At 39.5% G+C, this 23,934-nt stretch overlaps 2 protein-coding genes across 7 annotated transcripts in view; one reads left to right on the forward strand and one right to left on the reverse strand.

Moving 5' to 3' along the window:
• The window catches only part of LOC146556921 (hyccin 2), a 52,373-nt gene extending 39,453 nt beyond the window's left edge, over positions 1-12,920 (reverse strand). For 2 of the 3 annotated variants that reach the window (XM_085250236.1, XM_085250234.1), the window contains exon 1: positions 12,784-12,920. The gene's annotated coding sequence lies outside the window, so the exon portion shown is untranslated. Of the gene's footprint in view, positions 1-12,473; positions 12,612-12,783 lie in introns of those variants that run through there. The other variant, XM_085250235.1, reaches the window with a different exon arrangement.
• LOC146556922 (CASP8 and FADD-like apoptosis regulator) lies at positions 12,871-23,587 on the forward strand. Of its 4 annotated transcripts, none has more exons than XM_085250241.1 (10): positions 12,871-13,004; positions 17,187-17,286; positions 17,369-17,474; positions 17,732-17,867; positions 19,454-19,509; positions 19,605-19,629; positions 19,806-19,852; positions 19,956-20,034; positions 20,865-21,366; positions 21,459-23,587. In XM_085250241.1, the coding sequence occupies exons 1-10, from the start codon at positions 12,923-12,925 to the stop codon at positions 21,586-21,588; spliced, it is 1,263 nt and encodes a 420-aa protein (XP_085106367.1). In that variant the 5' UTR covers positions 12,871-12,922; the 3' UTR covers positions 21,589-23,587. The 4 variants fall into 4 exon arrangements, with proteins under 4 accessions (XP_085106367.1, XP_085106364.1, XP_085106365.1 ...); XM_085250238.1 differs by having other exon boundaries at positions 12,909-13,004; positions 16,940-17,286; XM_085250239.1 differs by lacking the exon at positions 12,871-13,004 and adding an exon at positions 16,570-16,838 and having other exon boundaries at positions 16,940-17,286; positions 19,809-19,852.
• The last annotated feature ends 347 nt before the right edge of the window (positions 23,588-23,934 follow it).

Genomic DNA, 23,934 nt, shown 5'->3' on the forward strand with positions numbered 1-23,934 from the left:
AAAGACTTTAGACAGTTTTTCAACTCTCAGTAAGCCCATAGTGATCGTTTGATATATGGACCTGCAGCTGAGTTTAGGCCCAGACACGGCTAGTGACGTCAGACTTAACGACCGGATAACTTCAGCAAGCAAAGCAGTGTTTCCCAACACCAAATACCAACAGCCTTCCAAGTATTTTTGGTGAGTCATTAACATTTTGATTATGCCACCATCAACCTACAAGTGGGCAACTCCCCTTGCTCCAACTTTGGCAGCTATTTGGATTACAGTTGGGTTTAAGCTGGCTCACTCCCACAATTATGGCAGACTTTGATATCAAGCAGCTGCTTCTCCAGAGAGGATCTCATCTGAAAGTTAGACTTCAGCTATAGCTTGTTGAAATGCAGCTGGAGTTAATAGTCTTTATTCTGCTGAGGAGATCTGTGAGCCACAGGATCACGCCACAGTAGGTAGGGAACTCCTTTGGTACACTGAACCCATCAAGAGCAAAGCAGAAAAAAGATTATAATTCCCAACTGTAGGCTAAGATGTTAGAGTCCATTTGGTGGACTCGCTTAAGAGGCAGCTAATACTACTGCTCAATGATTTATCTGTCACAAAGAGGAGAAATTTCTAAATGGTATTATTTAATAATGATTCGTTTTTAAAACGCCTTTGCTGATGCACATGCAAATGTATCTATGGGAAATATGGTAAAGGAGGCGAGCTCATGCTTACAGGCTGTTTGCCATTTTAATATTTGCACAGGTAAGTTATCAGGCAAGAGCAAATTGGGATTACTGTTTGCTTTCACTCTGTTGTAATCTAATCTAATCAAATTCTTGATACTCATGAAGAGGTAGGTGTAATTGAGTTTTTTGCATTACCTATTTCACTTTATGACACTAAAACTTATTTCTCATGGCAAGGGTGCATTTCTTTTCGTCATATAAAAAAAACAAACAAAAAAAAACAACAACACCTCTACTCATCCTAAAAGTGAAGTAAAACTTGATATGAAACATAATCAAAGTCAAGAACACATGTGAACCAAAGTCATAAATGCTATGTGAGAAATAGTGACACATCCCCCAAAAAATGGGGGACAAGAAAAAAATTCCCTAAACGGAGGCTGCACACATATGAGTACTTGTTTCAACTTCTCTGCCCTAAATGAGCTGGGCCAGGTTTCAACAGTCCAACACTGGGGACGTTTCAAGGTCAGCTTAGCTCAGTCAGCCATGAATTATTGAACCTGAGCAAGCTGTCTCTCCCTGCAGTTTGGCCCCCTTCTAACGCCATCCTTTTGCCTTCAAGTTTGCTCGCTATGACCATAACAAATGACATCATTACCAGCGACCGTTTAATGATCTCTGTTGTGTACATTTCCTTTGCTTTAAAAATCTGTTTAGCAAGAAAGTCAGAACCCAGAGTCAAATACAGTCTATGTTTCGACCATCAGTACAAACAGATATTCTCCAATCAACTCCAATTATACTCTAGTACCATTATATAGTTTTGTAAAGATAGTCTAGAGAGGCTTAATCCGGTTGTTCAGTCTGACGTCACTAGCCGTGTCTGGACCTAAACTCAGCTGCAGGTCCATATATCAAACGATCACTATGGGCTTACTGAGAGTTGAAAAACTGTCTAAAGTCTTTCATCTTTAATAAAATGATCAGCGTTCTGCTCTACCAGGTGTAACAATTGAGTTTAACATCCAGGCATCCATGAAAACGGAATTTATGACATTTAACGGAGTTAGAAGTTAGCAGGGAGTTAGCTAGCTAGCTTAATAATAATAATAATAATGGATTGGATTTATATAGCGCTTTTCAAGGCACCCAAAGCGCTTTACAATACCACTATTCATTCACTCTCACATTCATACACTGGTGGAGGCAAGCTACAGTTGTAGCCACAGCTGCCCTGGGGCAGACTGACAGAAGCGAGGCTGCCATATCGCGCCATCGGCCCCTCTGGCCAACACCAGTAGGCAAGTAGGGTAAAGTGTCTTGCCCAGGGACACAACGACCAGGACAGAGAGCCCAGGGATCGAACCGGCGACCTTCCGGTTACAGATGCGATTCCCAACCCCCTGAGCCACGGTCGCCCTTATAAGCTTCTATCTAAATACAATATAGCATGTCTTGACTGCGGGGTTTTGGAAACAAATTAAAACGTACAGCTCTGTTATCACTTCCAGCATAAATGAAGACAGAAAACTAAACAGCAGTGACGTTTGTAGGGTTACTGAAGTTTGGCTAGCTGGTATATAATGATGTGCTACGTGACCGCTAGCGACACAGCTATGTTAGCATAATATAAACAAGCTAACTTTTTTTCCACTCGATAAAAGTTAACGTGAGTGTTCTCGGTGGTCAGGAACAAATGTAATCGCATGGCAGGATGCTGTAAAAGGACCAAACGTCAGCCAGGAGAACAACTGAGATAATCCATCCACAATAGGAGGTTAGTCATTCATATACTGCTGCATGGGCTGGGCTGTAGTTACATCCTAAGGTTTTAAAAACTGAGCTTAAATAAATGATTAGCGGTAATAAAAGCCGAGGGAGGTCAACAGTGATCACTGACTGTTTTAGGAGCTTTTTGAGATCAAATAGAAGAAAATACATAACATTAAACATGTTAACAACACAAAAGCCATATTAAACGCAGACTACTTTAGGCCCGGAAGTAGGATTCGTCGTGTCATCACTGAACAACCGGATAGCTGGTTTAGACTAAACATTTACACACATCTCAGACAAAGCTGGTACAGGGAGTATTTTTTCCTCTGAGATAATTTCCCTTAAGATAGATGGACTGGATGAATACAATGATCTATAAGAACTGTTTTGCCTATTTTTAGGTCGTCAACGTACTACGTGTTTCAAGTTAGGCTATTTTTGTACTAATACTGTGCAAAGAGAATGATCAGTCACAACCTTGCCCATTAACATGCAGCAAAATTCAAATCACTGACGTTACCAGATGACTAAAATGTTCCTCGTTGGTGCTCATTATTATCATCACAGACTTTATCCAGACATTTTCCCTTGGTAGGTGGATTAACTCTAATACCTGACTATGGTGGGGCAATCTGGTATAATCTCCCTGTGCCTATACCCACTGTAACTCCAACCTGCCACTCACCTGCAGAGTAGGCTGTCCACTCAGGAATGGAATAAGTTTATTTATAAAAAAACAAAAAAACAACCTAAAGCCCTTTTCCCCAGTCTGCACAGAATGATAGCCACATACAGTTTGAAGAGAGAGGGGCAGACAGGTAAACACACGCCTCTGCGGGACACTAACTGACCAAAAGGACATTTTGGTGAGTAAAGGTCACTAAGAAGCAGGCAACAATGACTAAAAGATCAATGTGCTCCTGTGCAAATCAATACCGCTACCCCTCGGACACGTGGACAGAGTCACAACTACCTACTTCTTTAACAGATGAAATATATATATATAGCAGGCAGATATTAATAGAAAGAAAAAAAATACAGGTGTGAATAATAGGAGAGGTAGAGAAAGTGAAAAATTGGCTGCCATTTCTCCCTCATTCTCTCCCCTCATCTCTCATAGGCCAGGCAAAGGGGAACTGAGGCGTACGCACATCCTGGGCTAAAATTAGCTCTGCTGCAGCTGCAGGGCCAGACGTGTTGGGATGGGCCCGTGCATCTAAGTCCACACACACACGCACCCACGCGTACACACACACACACACAGAGAGGTTCCACCAATTAGACAGGGTGAACCACAACACACAACAACACAGGTGACTGCCAACGGCATCCAGCCCCCATCCTGTGCTCATCAAACTGAGACACACAAATGCTTTCAATGCAAATGTTGTGTGTACACAAATCCAGACACAGGATAAACAGGTGCAGTCTGACAAGAGCAGGGTTCTCCATAGTGCCCGTTCAGTTTGATTCTTTACAGTGAATAATCTACAGTGAGTTTGAGTGAACATAATTTTTACACAGCTATTGCCTCTTTTTAAAGTAAATTCCACTATACTGTAGGGCAATTTCCTGTGAAGAAAGTGGAGTGGTACTGTTTATTTTATCATAAATAAAACATGTACCTTGAGGTGATATTCTTGAGATATCAGAAACAATTTTACTACACACAGAGACATGTATACAAGTGAGGAAATTACAGATATAGCAGAAACATCACCTGTTTAACAAAAATAAACAAATACTGATGGCCACCATTGCTACCCTGCAGTGTCACAGTAGATACACCTATACATTTGAAAATCTTAGGTGATTTTCAGAAAACTTGACCCTGATCTTGACCTTGACTCCAAGGTCACTGATATTCAAACTCGTCCAAGATTTTTAGTACCTGCACCTATGGTATCAATTTGAAAGTCCTAAGTGACTTCCTTCTTCAGTTATCGAATTCACAAGATTTTCTCTAAATTTGACCTCTTACGTTGACCTTGACATCACTGAAATTTTTAGTAAATGCACCAAGGGTATCAATTTCCAAAATCCACATCACCCTGTTCTTGAGTTATCGCATTCACAAATTCGGGTGTCTATGCTGTCTGCCCACCCACCCACACACCCAGCCCACCTGCACTGGTGAGTTCCACTGTAACATCTAAGGAAAAGCATTCAGCACAAACCATCTTACTAGGCCCATGTTGGCATATAGCACAGTGTTGGGCCAAAGCTATGCAGCCTTGGTTATCATCTGCCCCACAGATTACATTTTGCTCCATGCAACTTTGTCCTCATCCCTAAATGAAATTCAAGTTGACATGTCACTGTTTTGACACACTGCACATACAAGTGCAAAGGGTCCAAATGAGACACCCAGGAAGTGATTTTTTTAAAAATGCAACCAAGTGCAGCCCATCTCTACCAAGACTATCTTGAAGCCACTTCTAAATAACCGAGCTCCAGATCATATCTCCAAAAAAGATCTCAGATAAGGTTTTCAGGAAGCTCAAGTCCACCACTCACAGCTCGATCTTCACCACAACAGCATCCACAACACTACAGACTGTCTTAATCTGTCAGTCACCCTCATGCCTCTTCCCGTGATACTTGCGTCAGTACATCCAGGTCTTGTGAAAAAGAACCCAAAATAGTTGAGTTCCTCCACTTGAGGCCCACCCACCTCACACTCAGAAGCATACAGCTTCAATGCAAGCTATAGGTCATCAGCCAATGACGTTAACAGAACCATATCATCTGCAAAAGAGAGTAGAGATCTTGATTGTACCAGGTCTGTGGGCTTTCGTGGGCTTTTGCCCAGTCAGTCTATATGCGTTTTATTGAACTGGAAAATGCATGTAAACCACATTCTGGGGTATCCTATTGGGAGGCATGGTCACATTACCAGTAATAACTCAGACATGTTCCTCAGCAGAGTTTGACTCCACCAGCGCTGCCTCTTTTAATATAATAATAATGGTTAAATGGCCAACCTATTATTATTTTTAACATTTAACTACAAATAAGATCTTTGTCTATTATCTATTAATGGATAGATATAAGTGCAAAGCTACTTTGCAAAGCTGGCTTAGGGCTAGGCACCACTGTGCTCCAATGCACGAACACAAGCTACGTGTTAACATTACTCTGCACCACACAAATGCCTACTGTGCTGCATTACATTTACAATTGTAAAACAGGAGCCATGAGGTGGAGGAGAGTGCTTTTCTCAGTCACAAGTTCCCTGACATTTTAAATAAAGACACATGACCACTAATCCCACTACTGGCAGTGTTTTCAGAGCGTGTGTGCCTTATATTTAATGTCACTCTAGTGAAATAGAGGAAAGCGCTCTACTGCTGTTTAAGCCCTCAGTCTTTTTAACAATGAGCAACTCTGAGCTTTCATGACATGCCAAGACCACTGGACTGCCCACAGGCTGAGACCGCAACCCGAGGATTTGGATCAGAGAACTTAGTCCCTGAACTTCCTTCCACCCCAGTCATACTGTATGATCGAGAACAATGTGGACCGCATTTTGGCTCCATTCATATCACTGCAGCAGACTCAAAGAAATTACATCAGCTGCGCATGGCACTGTTCTATGAAATCTGCAAGGGACTGTAGCCAAGTTAATAAGCATTAGCCTCAAAGATCTGGTCATTCTCTTGCTCAGTTACTTTAGGACCTACACATCTTAAAACAATCAGACTAAGTAAACCAATTTTACTGCATTTCAGAGTTTCTCTAAATGTATATTTCATGGGCAAGGTTTATATAAACCCTCCAGAAAACATCACAAGCCTCCACATTCTTCCTTATCGTTTCCATCATATCACAACAACAAATAACTGCCAATAATTCAAAGGCTCCTGAAATCAAACAAGCTTTGGCATCTGCTCAACTTCAGACAGGCGCTGAGTCGTGACTGGCAAGCTAAGCAGGAGAGCGGAAAGCTGACTGAAGGGAAGGTAAAGCCCAGCAGAGAACAGGAACTTCTAAGAATATGATGGCCGAACATTACTGGCCCTTGTCACCTCTCGGTCTCTACAACAGAGGAGGAATCCGAAGCAAAAACGTTTGCAAGCTCCCCCTTCTTAAGGACTTGCTGATTTCTGCTTTACTGTTAACTGATGACTGCACATCAGTTTATGCTTGCTGACAAAGTGTTATTTGTTTATGAGAAATGGAGCAACCAGACTAAACTGGAGATCACACTTAGTTGAATCAGTGCTAGAGCTAACACCACTAAGCCAGCTGTCTGCAGATGTAAGGATAATGCCTGATGTGAAGAAACAAACCCAGGGTGGTAAATTAGTGGGTGGAGGTTTCTGCTCTACTTGTGCTAAAACTTATTATTAAACTAGATGCCCCTCTATACGTAGTTAAATGTCTACCAATTTAAAGGTAGACATTATGGGCTCCAGAAAACCCCAACAGTTGATCAAATAATTAGGGATTCACTCAAATATTCAACTGTTTGGATATTGTGTTGTTGTGTAAATATTGTGTTTTCAACTTCTGGATTGGGTATATGACATCTCTCTCACCTCTCAGAAGCGATGATCACCTTCAGGTCACCTAACTGTTTCTAATTAGTGACTTTGTCATCATCTATTAGCGACCTGTCAAACCTATTTAGTAAAATCTTGCCACAAAAGTGCCTAAGAAAAAAATCTTTAGACAATATTGCTTTGCTACTCGCACTGCTATCCTGCTGGGTTCTCTCTCTCCACAGCTACAGCTGCACCCACATGGAGGTAGTGCATGCCATGTCATGAAAAAAGGTTAAGATGTATCCTATTGCTTCCAACTTTGACTCTCACTGATCATTCCATCCATCTTCTTCCACTTATCCAATTCAGGGTCATGGCAGAGCCTATCCCAGCTGTCACAGGGCAAGAAGCAGGCTACACCCTGGACAGCTCGCCAGTCTGTTCAAGGGCTAACACAGAGACAAAACAACCCTTCACACTTGCAATCACACCTTTTGACAAGTCACAATCACCAATTAACCTAACATGCAGTCATATCTCTAGACTGTGGGAGGACGCCGGAGTACTTTGAGAGAACCCACACAGGGAGAAGGAGAACATGCAAACTCATGTTAACTACCTTAATTCAGAGTCTAGCCATAACCTCACAGATGTGAAAAAGAAATTCAAAAATTGTGATGATATAACTGCAAAAAGACACAGGCACTGTGTCTTAACCTTGCTTTTATATATGACTATAACAAGACAACAACCAGTTGGCAACCAGTTGCGTCAAGTCCTCTGTTGCAAAGAAACGTTGCAGATGAGTTATGCTCACTGGAGCAGACGGAGATCGACTGCAATGTGCAAGCAACCTGTCTGTTAAACCAGACAATTATAACATTTGCCAATCCACCTGTGAGTGATTGCAGTTAGTATGAGTTGGGCCAGGATTCTCTGGAGACAGGTTGCCTCCCACTAAGCGACCTTTGCAATTACCTTAAAAGCAATCGAGGTTGAAGGTGTTTCATGTTCAGTCTGTCAGAGATCAATTAGCTGCTGCAAGTACTTCGAATCGGTCACCAAATGTGCACAAGGAGGAGGTTGCGGTCCTATTTTAATTCTAGTGTGACTGAGCCATTAGCAACATTTCTACTTCTTTGGTTTTCCATTTAATGTCAATGTCAATTTTTAAAGTATGAAAAACACAACTTTCATTATGCACTAAAAGCCTTGTTTGTTTTCTCAATTTGCCATTAACAGTGTATAAGACAGGTTTGAGCATGGTTGATAAATACCTGCCGGTAATTACCTATTCGCTGTGCCTGAGTATAGCGGCGGCTTAAAATTTAACTTGATCTAACGGCACAACTTTATCAACAGAGGTATGCAAACATAGCAGTCAGTGACAGAAATGCACTAAAGCAGGTGAAAGCTTGTGACACTAGTATCAACCAGTCTTACTGTACAAAAGAACGAAGATAAAGCCTGATATTGTCTCACATGGGAATAGGCAACTTCCCTTAGGGGATAGTACAGTTAATCTTACACAATCAAAACATTCACACAGACTCCGCAAACATAAAAGCAAATACTGCCAGCAAGCACCACCTAAATATAAACAGGGACGGCTTTAAATGTTTCCGCTTCAAGCACATGTAAATGTCTTTCACATCATATCAGACAGGTTTGACACAGGTGTTTAATAAAGAGCTGGTACAGTGATGTATTCTCCCTTTGTCTCATATTTGATGCAGTGTCCACAAGCACTGGTTATTAAATGTTCTGTCCAAACAGTATGTTTAACAGTTCCTATATATGTCAACTATATGTGTGTTTTAAAGGCTTTGGGTATTTTCTCATACACTTTTGTACAACTGACAATTTAGAAGTGATGGCTGCTTTTTTAAGATGCAATTCATAAGTAAAACAACTACGGCATTAATGTGTCAGTAAGTCAATGAATGAATTGACAGAAAATTACTCAACAACCACCTTAACTCATTCACTGCCAGCCATTGGCAGTGAATGAGTTAAACCCATTGACTCATTCACTGCCATTGACGGCTATAGACGTCAATGGCAGTGAATGAGTTAATAAGAAATTTATCATATTAGCAGATATTAGTGGCTATGATATCCCACTGGATAGTAGGGCTGGGCGATATGGCCTAAAATTCATATCACGATATAATTTGAAGCATGTGCGGTAACGATATATATCACGATATATTCTTTTCTTCTGTATAACGTATTTTCCACACTATAAGGCACACTTAAAATCCTTTAATTTTCTCAAAAATCGAGAGTGTACCTTATGTATGAATTCTGGTTGTGCAGAGTTTTTGGCTTTCCCCATATTTCAAAAGTGCTTCATCTCTTTGCTATGACTCTCGGCATAATTTGCAGATGATAATGGTTGTAGCCACTGTGATGCTTTTGACCAAAACAGGCGCAGCTTGGTGACATCATCAACATATGCTATCGCGATAGAGCAGTATAGTCAAAATCTCTATCGTTGGCCAAATTTATATCGTTTCTATCGTATATCGTTTATATCGCCCACCCCTACTGGATAGCTCAGCATATTTGGATTTTTTCAGACACCCTTCCTGATTTATGGCCTTTTCAAGTGATTCATATCTACTCCCAGGACATAACCAGCGATCTTTTGCTTGTTAGGTGAGTGTGTAAACCCATACACTATGTATCCATTTAGATCAAATAAATAAAATGTATGACTTAATATAAACCTTTTATCTTTGGGTTTTGAATATTTGCTCACCTTCTGAATACACTTTAAGATGTTCAAAACTACAGTTTGGCTTTCACGATACGACAAAAAGCTGTAATTATGCGACAATGTTTAACAGTGCAACGATATATGTTGGCTATACAGATGCTATTACTTTCTGCTTTATTTGTAACAAAAAAAAAAATACTATTTTGAACATTACAGCAACCATTAGGTTCATATAGATGAAAGTTCCTAATCTATGTCAAGGAATGTTTTGCAGTGTTTTTAATCACATATTGTAAGATTTATTGGTCATCAATAACTTTAACACACATTTACAATATTCTCTTATATTTTAAACACTAAGTAAATAATCTGCAGGTAAAAAATATTGTTACAGCGATATATGCATGATGGTTAAATTCTGTGCTGATGCCAATGTTAAAATTTTGTTAATTTTGTTGTTTCTGTGTAATTTATTTCCTCTTTTGTACAAAAGAAACAAAGAAGCCTTCATTAAGATTAACTGTAAAGTTAACATCAGTGAACATTTAGGCATCACAAAACCAATGTGAAACACGTGGCCGTGATTATACATCAGTGGATCCCTACGAATACTGGTAGCTGTAGGAGTAGTTCAGCACAAACATAATGCTTCTCGGCCTCTCATGAACTCATGTTGGAGAGATTCACTGTACATCACTGAGACAGCCAACACACTGACAGAGCTCATACCTGGCAGCGCAGTGAATCAACCACCCCGCGGCTCTCTCTGCATGCCAACCACATATCCAGCTGACTCAAGACCGCACGCAACATGATAAAACGGACTCCTTTGAAGACTTTAAAGTATGCGTAGAAACCAATTTAAATGTTAAATAATAGCCAACAAAAACAAAAAGGCTCTAATCTGAAATCCCCACATATTCAGACTCTACAGGGAGGAATTGTGAGGTTTCTTGTCTGCTTGTGGACTCATAGTGACAACAACAAACATGGTGATGCAGCTCTTCTCTGCTGGAAGGAAAGGAAGGGCAGGGGGCTGCCTGCCTGTGTGATCCTCTGGCGCTGTGGGTGAGTACAATGGAAAATAGTCCCCATTGCTAATCCATGGCAGGCTAATTACAGCTTTGATCCCCTAAGCGTGTGCATCACTGTTGGTGGGTGGGAAGGAGGCAACACACTACTGGGCTCAATACCGTTATGGCAAAACTGGCTTGGCTCAAAGATGTCTCCATTTACTCACAAACGGTGCAGAGGTGGAACCAATATGCTGTCAAATCTTACATACACTATATTAATACAAAGGTCATAAGAGTCCTTAAACCATCAGCCAATAGTTTTATGAGCATACAATCCTTCATCGAGCAAATCCACCAGCTTCACAATATGATCCAAAGTCACCGACAAGGTTACCATTTACTCCACTGAGCAGCACATGAAACCCAACTCCTGGAGACATGAGACACAGATTAAGTGGGTAACTGGAGTTTCTGTCTAAAATAGGCCGCTGCTCTGATGATAGCCTAGTCCCAAAACACATGGTGGTGGAAATACAGCAAGGCAGGAGGAGGACAGAGGAGGATGAAGGCTGAGGATGAGCAGCAGATAACTTGGAATTATCTAGAGCTTGAGCTCCACACCTTTGCTCATTATGCCATTAGTGTAATGGTGGCTTATTAGCCTAGACCAATATCACTCCAAGCAGTATCCTTTTAATTTACTGTTTGCTGTCTTGAGCCACAGCAAAATGTCAGTATGGAAGAAGGAATGTAAAAAGTAAGACACAAACATGCTTAGCTTTATGATCACTTTGAAAAACCTCCACCATCTCCAGTTCATAACCTGTGCTGTTTTAAAGGAGGTTTTTGTGGGTTTTCAAGTGGCTTGCATTAGTTATCCCACTATCAATCAGGATCCCCCTCCCCATCTCAATGATGGCCATTTGATGTGTATTAATAAAGCATATTTAAATGTAGGTGCAGTTACACTAATACTGCTTGGTTGACACTCAGTTCCAAGGCACTTGGGTCAAAGCATACAAATAGACCTCAGCACCCAGTTTTGTTTTGTTTTTTAAATCCAGCCTTACTTTAGTTTCAGTAATTTTTCCTCATGATCAGCTTATCAGTCATCTATTAAACAGCTTGAACAGCCCTAACCTCCATGAATGATGCTATATCAATAAAGTTTGATTAACTTATTGACTGATTAATTGATTGAGCAGCAGAGGCATGTATTAGGTGAATTAGCACAGCATTGTTTAAGTTATTTGTTCATACCTAAGCCATTCCAGCATATAACTATAGGAATGCATCTATGACGGGACCTGAAATCACCTTGAAGCTGCTGCAAGTTTAAGGTTATTATGGTATAAATGCACACACATAAACAGACTGGCCATGCTAGCGTGTTTCTACACATGGGTTATTTATTCAGAAGCAACGAATCCGCCTTAAAAAAAAAGTTATAAATGCAGTCGAGAGTTTTAAACCTGGGACTTCCGCTTGTTTGTTTGTTTGTTTTTTTGGTTTGTTTGTTTTTTATAAAAATATCAAAAATAAAACCGTTTGTTAAAAAAAATATGCTGCAACGTATTGTGCGATTCAACTACGTATAAATTTATGTTTGTATAAATTGCGGTGGATACATGTAGTTGGCGGGGTAATGTCACAACACAATCACTGTTTAACCTTAAACACTGAAGACACCGTGCAGTCCTAACGGTCACGCAGCTATGTTAGCCAGGTAGTTAACTGCTAGCAAACGGTTGCTCCGACACTGCCACGAAGCCTGAACCTGTACGCCAACGTTAGCTACCTTAGCTCGGCTCGAATGCCGTTAGCACGCCTGTTACAGTCAGCAGCTGTTGGACATCCTCGTTTTTCCATCAGTCGTGACCAGGCCGGGGCTGCTGACTGCTGCCAGCCTGGCTCCAGCCCAGAGCAATCTGCTGTGTGGTCCTTTTCCTAAAAGACACCCCGCAGACGTTGAAGCTTCCTTGCCGCGGTTTTACATACACATCAACACAACAACTGTGCTGTGATGTTCCAACTCATCAGCAGCAGCAGCCCCGGTCTGCGACTACCTGGAAAATCCTTCCTCTTGTAATAGTAAATTCAATACTCACTCGAACTGAAGCTGGTTATAGTGATGCTACACAGTGGCTCTTTTGGGGAATCGGGAACCGTGTTTGGTCAGAGCGGTCACCCAGGTCGTGTATCTTCCCTTCTTCAAATGGTCCCTCGCTCCGCCAGCAGTACCTCCGTATGATCTCTCCACACTGCAATGATGGTGCTGAGGCACAGCGAGACACGATTGGCCAGGCTGAGCGGAACTCAGTGAGCTTTGGTAAGCAGAAATCTCCGGCGACCTGCAGGGGGAGTAGCAGTGGTGCGTTCAAGCCCGTTGGAAAAGTTACAATCAATGGTTTAACACGCTCATATTGCCACAGATAGCCGTTATTTTATTTATTTATTTATTTTTTTAAATGTGTATGATTATCCCTTCAGAGTCTGAAACCCACCATAAGCCACTGAATCTGTTTAAGAAAGAAAAGATAAAAAGATTAAGATAAGAATTTAATATCCCGTTGTTACAGCAGTTAAAAAATTAAACCGAACAAATATATGAGATGTGATATCTTAAATAGCTGAATGGTATGCAGCTCAGTAAAACAATACAGCATGACAAAGCATATATCTAGAGAAGGTAAGACTATTGTGAAATCAGAATAAATACAGCTTAATAAATGTAGTAAAACCAGCATAGCAAATACATAACTTAAACAAATATTCAGAGCTTTGCTGTTTAATTTTTAATGAAGAATAATTTAAATTACATTAAATTAACTTTAAATTGTTACAATTTAAACATAATGTTACCAGACAATGTATGAATAATAAAGGGACTTATTATAGCATATTTGCCTCTGACACAGATTTGCCTCTGTGCAACAGGGCAAGCATGACTGTTTTGTTCCACAGTATGAGGGTCCACCTACCCCTTGCTGCAACACTCAGTGGGTGAAAGGTGTTAGACAGGAAGCTGTTTCTAAAGAGTTTATTTTTACAGAGTTCAGTCAGGCTTCTGGTTGAACCTCGAGAGATTTTACAGACAGAGAAGCAGGATTATCATCCGTAGTGGTTCAGTGTTTAACGTGAGGCTCAAATCTCTCAGCACACGACTATCCCAGCATGACACAGCATGATACACACAAAATCCAAAGAATGAACTAATGTCACTTTGTTGTGGAAAATGCAGTCATAGGCGTTCAAACGGCCAAAAAGATTATTTGCTAAGGGAAAAAGTCAGGTTATTGCAAATTATGATCCAGTTAAGTGATACATTTATATTTTTTCCAGCTTGTATGAGAAATGTATTTTCTCTCTGGTAAAAACAAAGAAACAATAAAACAAAACAAAAAAATCTATTGCAATGACAAATTCATATAGCACATTTAATTGTATGTAAAAAACAAAATGCTTAACATAGAAGCAAAAACACTTTACAGAGAGTTAAACACAGTTAAATTTAGGCCTGTGAGAAAAAACAAGGTTTTGAGTCTGTTTTTGGATTAGACAGAGTTGTAACTGACCTCAGCACCACAGCTATGCCTGATTTAGACTTCCGCGGGAAATCTGCATCATAACTTACAATGTAACCTCGAAAAGTCCTTTAACCCTTCGCAGCAACCTTCTAAATGACATGAGGTGCACCTCCCAAGACATGTAACCCTACGTTGGGGTCGATGCAGCCGACAACGATTGAGTGGCGTGTGGAAGGTTGCAGCTGACAGTTAAAGGGGGTTTCGTCATAAATTAGACTGTAAACTTTTCGCAGAAGTCAACCTTAACTGAAAACACCCTCACCGCATTTAGATCTAATTTTGTAGCTGAAGAACTAGGTTCTCTGTGAACCATATTCGTGTCCTGATTATTCCATATTTTTCAGTGCTTTTAAAAAAAATCTGCAGACAGTATATTTTCTTTAGTGGCAGATGTCGAAAGTTTTACATGTGCAGGTCTAGGCACGGTGGCACATACCTCTGCAGTGAAGTATGTAAACAAAAAAAGTACGTCAACAAAATAGCCGCAAAAGAATATATATATATATATATATATATATATATATATATATATATATATATATATATATAGTTTTAAAGTAGAAAATCCCACACCGTGCAAAGGCAAAACAATAGCAATCTTGCACAATTTTGCAAGGTGCAAAACGTCCTACCCTAAGTAGTTTATGTACATTTCTGCTGTCACAGAGTAATTCCAGCACAAATTTAAGTAGGTATGACGGTCTGCCACTTAACTTTGCCCATCACATTATCACTAAATCTTAGCTGTTAAAATATGCTTCTAGCTGAGATTAACAAAGGTAGGACGATTTGCCACTAAATTTTAGCTGTTAGTATGCTTGTAGGTCACACTCACAAAGGTAGGATGGTTTGGCACTTAATTTTACCCGTCAGAGTATTTTTCTGGCTAATATTCACAAAAGTAGGACGGTTCGCTACTTCATTTCGTGTTGGGCGCATGCGCAGAAACAATGGGTAGTGTCACTACCCGATCCGTACCGGAAACCCGATCGGTACCCCGCATGCGCAAATCTTACGTCACTTCCTCTCTTTGCGACATTCAATATATTTGAATGATGCGGTTAGCGCCCAGTTAGCTCCTAGCATTTCTCAACAGCTTCTCAAAAATTGGTGGTCTTAACTTTCTTTTGCTTTGTAATTACAATATCGATAAAATCCCTTTAAAACTATCCAACTTTCATAAACAAATGCTTCTTTCCTGGTCATTGATTTATAAACACAAATTTTCTCCACATAGATACTATATTTGGAACAATAGAGACATTTTATACAAACATAAATCTGTGTTTTTAAGTAATTGGTTTGATAATGGGATTCATCGTGTTGCACAACTTATAAATCCAGCTGGAGGTTTACTCTCTTACTCAGAATTTTTGAATACATATGGTCTTCCTGTTCCACCAAAGGAATATGCCATAGTGTTTGATGCTATCCCTGCTGGGGTCTTAATGTTGTTTAGAAATCTTGTTAGTGATTCGACCCCTTTACCACTGGATCCTGCTGTTACTTATGTCGGTCAGGTGTGTTTCCCTTCTGTAAGGAGGAAAAACAACCGTGAAATACGAACTCTGTTTCAAAAAGACAGAACTTGTGTCCCAACGGCTGTCGCCTACTGGAATAACTTATACCAGGACTTGGAATGGGAGAAGATTTGGACCTTACCGTCGAAATTTCTATTAAATAACAAAGTAAAGGAAATATCTTTTAAAGTTATTCATCGTTTTTACCCAACTAGGTCTTTTCTTGTACGTTATAAAAAGGACATTGATGTTAACTGTACATTTTGTAGTTGTGTGAAGGAAGATATTTCTCATTTATTTTGGTCATGCTTATACACGAATCTTTTCTGGCAAGAATTTTGTGTTTTTGTTGTTTCCTTTATCCTTTCTGAGTTCTCTCTTTGTTACGAGAAAATATTGTTTGGTTTCTTTAAGTACCCCATGCACAGGGCAAACGAATTTTATTTGATTAACTTATTGATATTATTGGCCAAATTTCATATACATAAGTCGAAATTTTCTAACGCAAAACCATCCTTTCGGTGCTTTTTAAATGAAACCAAACAATATGTTAAAACCATACAACATTCTCAAAATCAAAAAGCTGTCAAAACCATAAACCTATGTTCCCTGTTCAATATCATGTGATTCTATAATAGACTGTGTCTATTTTGCTTTTTTATACGAACCCCCTGACATTGTGTTTGCTATTTTGTATTTGTATATCTGTATTTTGTGCTTTTTCAATTTAAAAAAAAAAAAAAAAAAAAAAAGAAGAAGGATGGATTCCCTGAACACCTCTCGTGCTTCCGCCATGACTTCATTTGTGGGTGTGGTCTGCTATTTTTCTTTGCTTTCGCTTTACGTTGGATTAGACAGAGTGCGTTGCGCAGTTTTTGTAAAAGGACAGAATCAGGAATTACTTATATGGTATTGCTTGTTAAGCGGATCCTCGCTGGTTTCGTTTTAAGTTGGGGAGTATTTGGTAAATCCCCTTCCTCGCGTTTTTAGGCGGTGCGTCATTCTATAGTTTTCCTTCTTCTGCTTTGCTACGTGTTTGTTGCAGGACTCTTTTCGGTAAGGTCTCTCTATAATTTAATAACTATCCATTAGCAATGACTTATTATATTTTCACGACTTTTTGTGGATCTTAACATTGTGATTATTGTGACCCACAGGCTTTGACTATAATTCTTTATTAAGGGCTCATCTCCTCTTAAAGTTTTACCAAAGTCCACATGGCTGTTCCGGATCAATTTCAGCTACTTGCTATAAATGAAATCGCGGAAGCTCTCAGCAGCAATGAACGCAGTAGGCTCTTCTATTTATGTGAAAGCTTGGACACGGACCACAGTGTGGCTTGTATGAAGGAGATGCTCAGATCAAAAGTGACGCAGCATCAAAACGCTCACCTGTTTCTGGCAGAGCTCATGTGGCGTTTGGGGCGTTTGGATATCCTAAGGAAGGTGTGTAAAGTCAACAGGGATGACTTGGAGAGGACCAGACAAATGGTCCCACGTTTCAGGTAAGACATCCTTTAAGATGAGCTGATGAATTGTAAAGATTTGAAGAATCGAAGTTAACAGTGTTTGTTCCACTTACTGCAGAGTATTGATGACAGAACTAAGTGAGGAGCTGGACACTGAAGATTTGGACAGTATTAAATTCCTGTTAAGCTGCAAATTATCTCGTGAAAAGCTTGAGAAGACAAAGGTAAAAACAACAACAAAAACCCCAAATGAATGAGACATGATCTTGTTTTCACTCATTTTCAAATTTATGTGGGTGGGGATTTATTACTAACAGCATTAACATGGTAATTTTAATGTAATTTAAATTATTATTAACATGGTGCAGTCAACGATGGGACCCCCCCCCCCCCCCAAAAAAAAAAAAAAAATTAAGTAATTAATTAATTAAAAAAAAACAAAAACATTTTAGACACTTTTGCCATTTCTTTTGTGTTACAGAGTTTTCTGGATATCATTGTTGAACTTGAAAAGCTGGATTCAGTCTCTCCAGAAAGACTTGACTTCGTAGAGGACTGCTTGACAAACATTGGCAGGATCGATCTAGTCAAAAAACTGACCACTTACAAGAATTCAGGTCAGTCTGTGTTTCCCTTTTCGCTTTATATACCGAAGGGCTTGAAATAGCATCGCCACGAGAAAGGTTTGTAACAGTTATGCAGTGAGAAGTGGGAAACACTTCCCTACTAGTTACACAGAACTGGGTTAAGTTTTATGTTCCTCATCAGTATAGCATACCCGAAACTATCGATACTCACAATCACTCATAATTAATGCAAATATCTATTTCAGTATTTCAGAAACTGCTGATCTACTTGGATTTTCCCACGCCACCATCTCTAGGGTTTACAGAAAACGAAACAAAAACAAGAACTTATCCAGTGGGCGAAAATGCCATGTTGATCTCAGAGGTCAGAGGACAAGGGTCAGACTGCTTCAAGCTGATAGGAAGGCAACAGTAACCCAAATAACTACTCGTTACAACCAAGGTACCCAGATGAGCTCTGAATGCGCAACAGGTTGAAGCTTGAAGGAGATGGGCAACAGCAGCAGAACACCACACCAGGTGATTTCCATGGGTTCGCCAAAATTGGACGACAGACGATCAGAAAAATGTGGTCTGGTCTGCCGAGTTTCACTTTCTGATGGTTCAGATGGTAGGGTCAAAATTTGGCTTAAATAATAAAAAAGCATGGATTTGGATCAATTGTGCTTTGCATTAATGGTTCGTGCTGTTGTTGGTGGTGGTGTAATGGTGTGGGAGATATTTTATTGGCACCACAGCCTACCTGAGTATTGTTGCGGATCATGTCCATCCCTTTATGACCACAGTGTGCCCATCTTCTGATGGCTGCTTCCAACAGGATAACGCGCCACACGACAAATCTCGCATCGTCTCATACTGGTTTCTTGAACATGACGATGAGTTCACTGCAATCAAATGGCCCCCACAGTCACCAGATCTCAGTCTGATAGAGCACCTCTGGGATGTGGTTGAACGGGAGATTTTCCACATTGATGCTTAGCAGCAAAGTGTGACGCTATCACGTTGTCATGGACCAAAATCTCTGAGGAATGTTTTTCCTTCACCTTGTTGAATCTATGCCAATGAGAAGAATGGAGGCAGTTCTGAAAGCAAAAAGGCATCCTACCCAGTATTAGCAAGATGTACCTAATGATGTGGCTGGTGAGTGTAGTAAGCAAAGAATAGGAAGTTTATTACATTTTCCTCACCAAAAACTCAGTATTAAGGGTAAACACCTTTTTTTAGTTTGTGACGACCTGTTCTGAATGTAGCCTTCCTTTGGCCCTTGTTCACCTGGGACTGGAACCCTTGACCCAAAACTGGATAAACAGCTAATAACATGAATGGATGGATGGACTTTTTTTGTGACTGTGCTCTGTTATAATGTTCAACAACTTTGACGCAAAAGTTAAAAGATTATGATCATGAAAAAATGACATCCAAATGCATTTCAGTTTTATTTAACCCCTGCAACCACAGCAGTAGGGTAGATTCAATTTTCAGTACTAATTTAATGCTGTTTATTTAACGTGTTGGCTTGTTTCAAATGTAATAGGATAATTTTTCTTTAAACAGCGACAACAATAGAACAGCAAACACAGAGACATTATGTATGTATATATGCCTGTCTTTTACAGCTGGGGCACCTGAACAGCAGCGAAATTTGTCTCTGCAGCAACCCCGTAGAATTTCTGTGAGTGAGACACTTTGCAGATGTTAGTTCACATTTCCCATAATGTTTTCTCCACTAAAACCATAAAAATATCTCCTCTTTTGTTTCCTCTACAGCATGTTACACAAGAGCGCCGCATTGGTAAGTCTAGCAAAATACCACAGATGTGTAGCCTAAGACTATATTTTTAATCAAAATACCTTTTCATCCCCATGAGACTGATATCTAGTCTCACAGGGGCTTTACAGCTGGAAACCCCCTGTTGGCCCTGGTGTTTACTTTCTTCTTCTGTTAACCATATCACTCTTTGTTTGCAGTAGGAGTGAGCCCACGATCAGGTGCCTGCCTAGAGCCGAGCTCTGAGGTGAGGATTCCCCTCCTTCTCTGAGTATTTTGATTATATTTTCAAGTGTTGAATGACTCAATTGCATTTACGACATTTCCCCACAATCTCATTTGAATTTCAGAGTCAGCCAGATTGCTATAAATTTAACACTAATCCCAGAGGACACTGTGTGATCATAGACTGCGTGGGTAATGATGGAGGTGAGACACAAAGCACTTTGTACTTTTCTACTTAAACGGAAGTACCAAAATCACAGTGTAGAAATCCTTAATTAGAGGTATAGTCGTGCATTTATAATCCTGCTGGGGGAGAAAAATAAAAGGATGATCACCACATGCTGTAGTAGGTTTTAAAGCTGATGCATCATTGTGTACGCCGGATAAACCTACAGTTATACGCTTATCTGTATTCGATGTATTATTGGGTAGTTTCCAAACGAGGGACCAGCCCCATCCTAGAAAAATTCTTAATGGGAGAAGAACAAGAAAACTATTGTGCTACTCAGATTTGTATTTCTTTGGGAATTTCTTTTATGTCTGCAGCTTTCGTGAAAAGGGAAGCTCATTTTACTTATTTGTGGTTTATTAACAGTTGTCAAAATGTAGCTATTTTAGAAGGCAGGGGAAATTCAAAGGCTGTGAGCTTCTGAAAGAAAGAGCAATGTGTTGTATTTTATAAGCCTAACGTGTGTTTTATTGTAGCAGTATAATTATAAAAAGTCTGTTGTAACTACAGCTGAAACATAAATTTAGTGTAATTCAAAAACAAACAGTGTAGCACAGTAGCTCAAATTTAATTAAAAGTGCCTTACAGCTGCATATAACTGCGTAACAGGTTTTTACGTAGCAAGTTTTTGCTGTTAAAATGTGCATTTTAATCATTGTATTAAGATCATAAATGTTCACCTACCCTTTCAGTAGTTTTGGTTGCCACTGATCTGTGTTTTAAAAATGTAAAGCTACATTTGTCTTTTTAAATTATTGTCAAGGTGATGCTTAAATTCTCGTTTCATCTTTGCTCACTCCTTCAGAAAAATTGGAACAAACATTTAAGGCGCTTCGCTTCAGCGTGAATCTCCACCAGTATCTGAGTTCTGATGAGGTGTTTTCAGCTCTCGAAAATATTCTCGATAAGATGGAGAAACTCAGAAATGATAGCTTTGTGTGCTGCATCATTAGCCGTGGCACAGAAAGTCAACTTTTGGGCACAGATTCGACTGGCAATGGATTTTCTATCAACGAGGTCAGGCGTCTTTTCAATGCTAACAGATGCCCGTTGTTGGCGGGCAAGCCCAAACTTTTCTTCATCCAGAGATACAACGTACCTAAGTTGTCCCTGCGCCCCAGGATGAACCCGGACGATGGGCACCTCGAGACAGATGGCTGTGATGGGGCTGTCACAGCAGCTATTCCTATGGATGCAGATGTGTTCTGGAGTCACTGCTGGACAGATGAGTGTCAGCTGGAAGAAGAGGAACATAGCTCTGTGTATGTGAAGGCTCTGACAAATGCTTTAAACAAAGCCCAAAACAGGTATAAACACTATTTAACTTTACCTCATCATCATGGAAGTTTTCTTATAAGTTTCTTATAAGCTAAACTGTTATTTGTTTGTGCTCTTACAGGAAAATTAAGATTGATGATATTCAAATGGAGGTGAACAACGTCATCTTTGAACACAGCAGAAGTAATCCTCAAGCCAGCTACCACCTTGATGTAAAACACACCCTGAGGAGAGATCTGTACTTACAATAAAGAATTTATTTACTTTTTATTTGCTAAACACCGTGAAGTATCTGGCACCAGTACTGGTGTTACAGATAGGCCTTAGAGTCACTGTGCCTCCTCAGCTGAATTGTGCTGATACCCTTATGTAACTAGATGTTAAATTCAGTTAGTGTGGGGATGAAAAAGTTAAACAGCCACACTGATAATTAGTTAAGGCAGCTCGAACTCAAGTTAATTATTTGCTTAGCAGTAACTTAGTGCTTTTGCAGCACTGAGGCCACCGACTTTGGAGCGGAGGCACCTGTTCAGGTCCTGTTTCCTTGTGATAAAAAAAATAGGACATTCATCAGCTTGCGCAGCTAAACTATACTTGTGGACTTCTTAATCTTTGAATGCAGGTGTCTCCATCCCAATGCCCCGGGTCTCCATAATCATGCACCTAGCCGTGAAGTCTGCCCTTACAAACATTTGTGGAAAAAATGGGCCATTCTAAAGAGCTCAGTGGTACGATTGGAAATGAAATTTTTAGGGACCAAAGCAGCTAAGCCATGCAGCGGCTGATCGGCTAAAGTCGTAGAGTGCAGTCGGGCTGAGGTATATAGTGCGTTAGAGTCACTACCACACTGCTGACTCATTAACTGCAGAGCTCATCGGGGATTAACTTCACAAACATAGCAGACATAGTTTGCTTTGAGAACACAATCAATTACACATAAATGACAGCATGAAGGCTTCTCTGTCTTTTTATTTCTGTTTTTCGCTTTATTTTATTTCATTTTTTTATGTAGCAAATGAGTCAAATGGCCCTCAATCAAGTTTGTTGCCCTTCCAGTTGTATACTACGGCTGACAGTGTCAGACACACAAGTATTGATGCAGCTCAGAACTTGCTCAAGAAGAACGTTTTTTATTGCGTATATAGTGACACCTAATGGTCATATGTAGTCATGACATGTTATAGTTGGAGGTAAAAACTGAAAACTTTAAATGTGTATTTATTGTTATTATTAACTTTAATTTTCACCCAGCGTGTTGGTGCATGTTTAATAATATATGTTGTGTTTCAACAGATTTATAATTTTAGCAGATAAATCAACTACAACAGTTCCCAACGTTAACTCCACAGGCAGCAACATTTTAAAACGTAACGGTTTACCAAACAGGACGCCCAGTCATCTGGACTGTGATGAAAGTTACAGTGTATGGGGGGAAAGCAAAAAAAGTAGGCTTAAATCTTAAAGATGACTTGCAATATTTATTTATACTCCACACTGTACATTTGTGCATTTGTAACATTTTTTTTTGTCTTGTTGAAAACAATCTGAGCTAATTTGTACTTTAAATTATTATTTTTTAAATGTATGCAGAAACCTTGAAAATTTCTCTTAATGAAGGAAACACTATCATGCTTTTTTTAAGTACTTATATATATTTATGTATATGTAAATAGAATTCCTTCTAATTCATGTTGTAATTTAACCCACTACTGTAGTTTGTTTTTGTCACCATGTAAGTACATTACAGTTTTTCGTTTGTTTTAAAATATGTATCTATGTTAGTGTGCTGCAGTGCAATTGGAAGGATGCTAACATAGTTGATACAAATTTAACATTTCATACAAAGATTTTTGTATGAATTGAAATGTTAAATTTGACATCCATAAGCTATTTTTTGCCTTTAATAAAAGTTAATTGTGTTGTATTTAATATTGCATCTGAAAAAACATGTTTGCATAGTCTATATGTGTTTTTTACTTTTATTTTTAACATTTTCTATCATATTATGACATGTTGTATTACAAAAAGGTTAAAAGAAAAATTAAAATAATGACTGGTACAATGGTTAGATTTGAGCATCACTTGACCTTTTAGAAGTTCAACTCACCGAGGCCATGTAGTATTTTATTTCCCAAGAAACTCTGGAATCACAGAAAAGCAGTGACATCACATGTTATGTAAATGTAAATGCCCATGCCTCCACTTTGAACAAAGAGTTCTGCAAATAAAATAAATAGTCTACAAATCCAACCTTAAAGACCCCTCATTACGCTTTTTAAAGATTCTGCGCACAATTGCCATCAATGTGAAATTAACGCGTAATTATTTTTCTCTATGACATATGTTGACCTCTTTTTCACAGACACTGTGGTACTGTCCACTTTAGAACCTGCTGGGAGCATCAAAGTTGGATCCACTGGTCTCAGTAACGCTGACAGGCACTTCTGCAAGAAAATCACAAACCATGTGCAGCTGCACACTGCAGATTCTGTCTTCCAATATCAGTTATGCTACATGTAAAAAATGAAAGTATACATAAATATAATGAAATATGCTGTGGTTCTGTAAAGGCGAAGTACAGCAGTACGAAGTGAAGC

This window comes from Mchenga conophoros, linkage group LG16 (assembly GCF_057382185.1).
Source record: "Mchenga conophoros isolate Kocher_MC1m ecotype Shallow Benthic linkage group LG16, M_conophoros_male_GT1.1, whole genome shotgun sequence".
Taxonomy (NCBI): Eukaryota; Metazoa; Chordata; class Actinopteri; order Cichliformes; family Cichlidae; genus Mchenga; species Mchenga conophoros.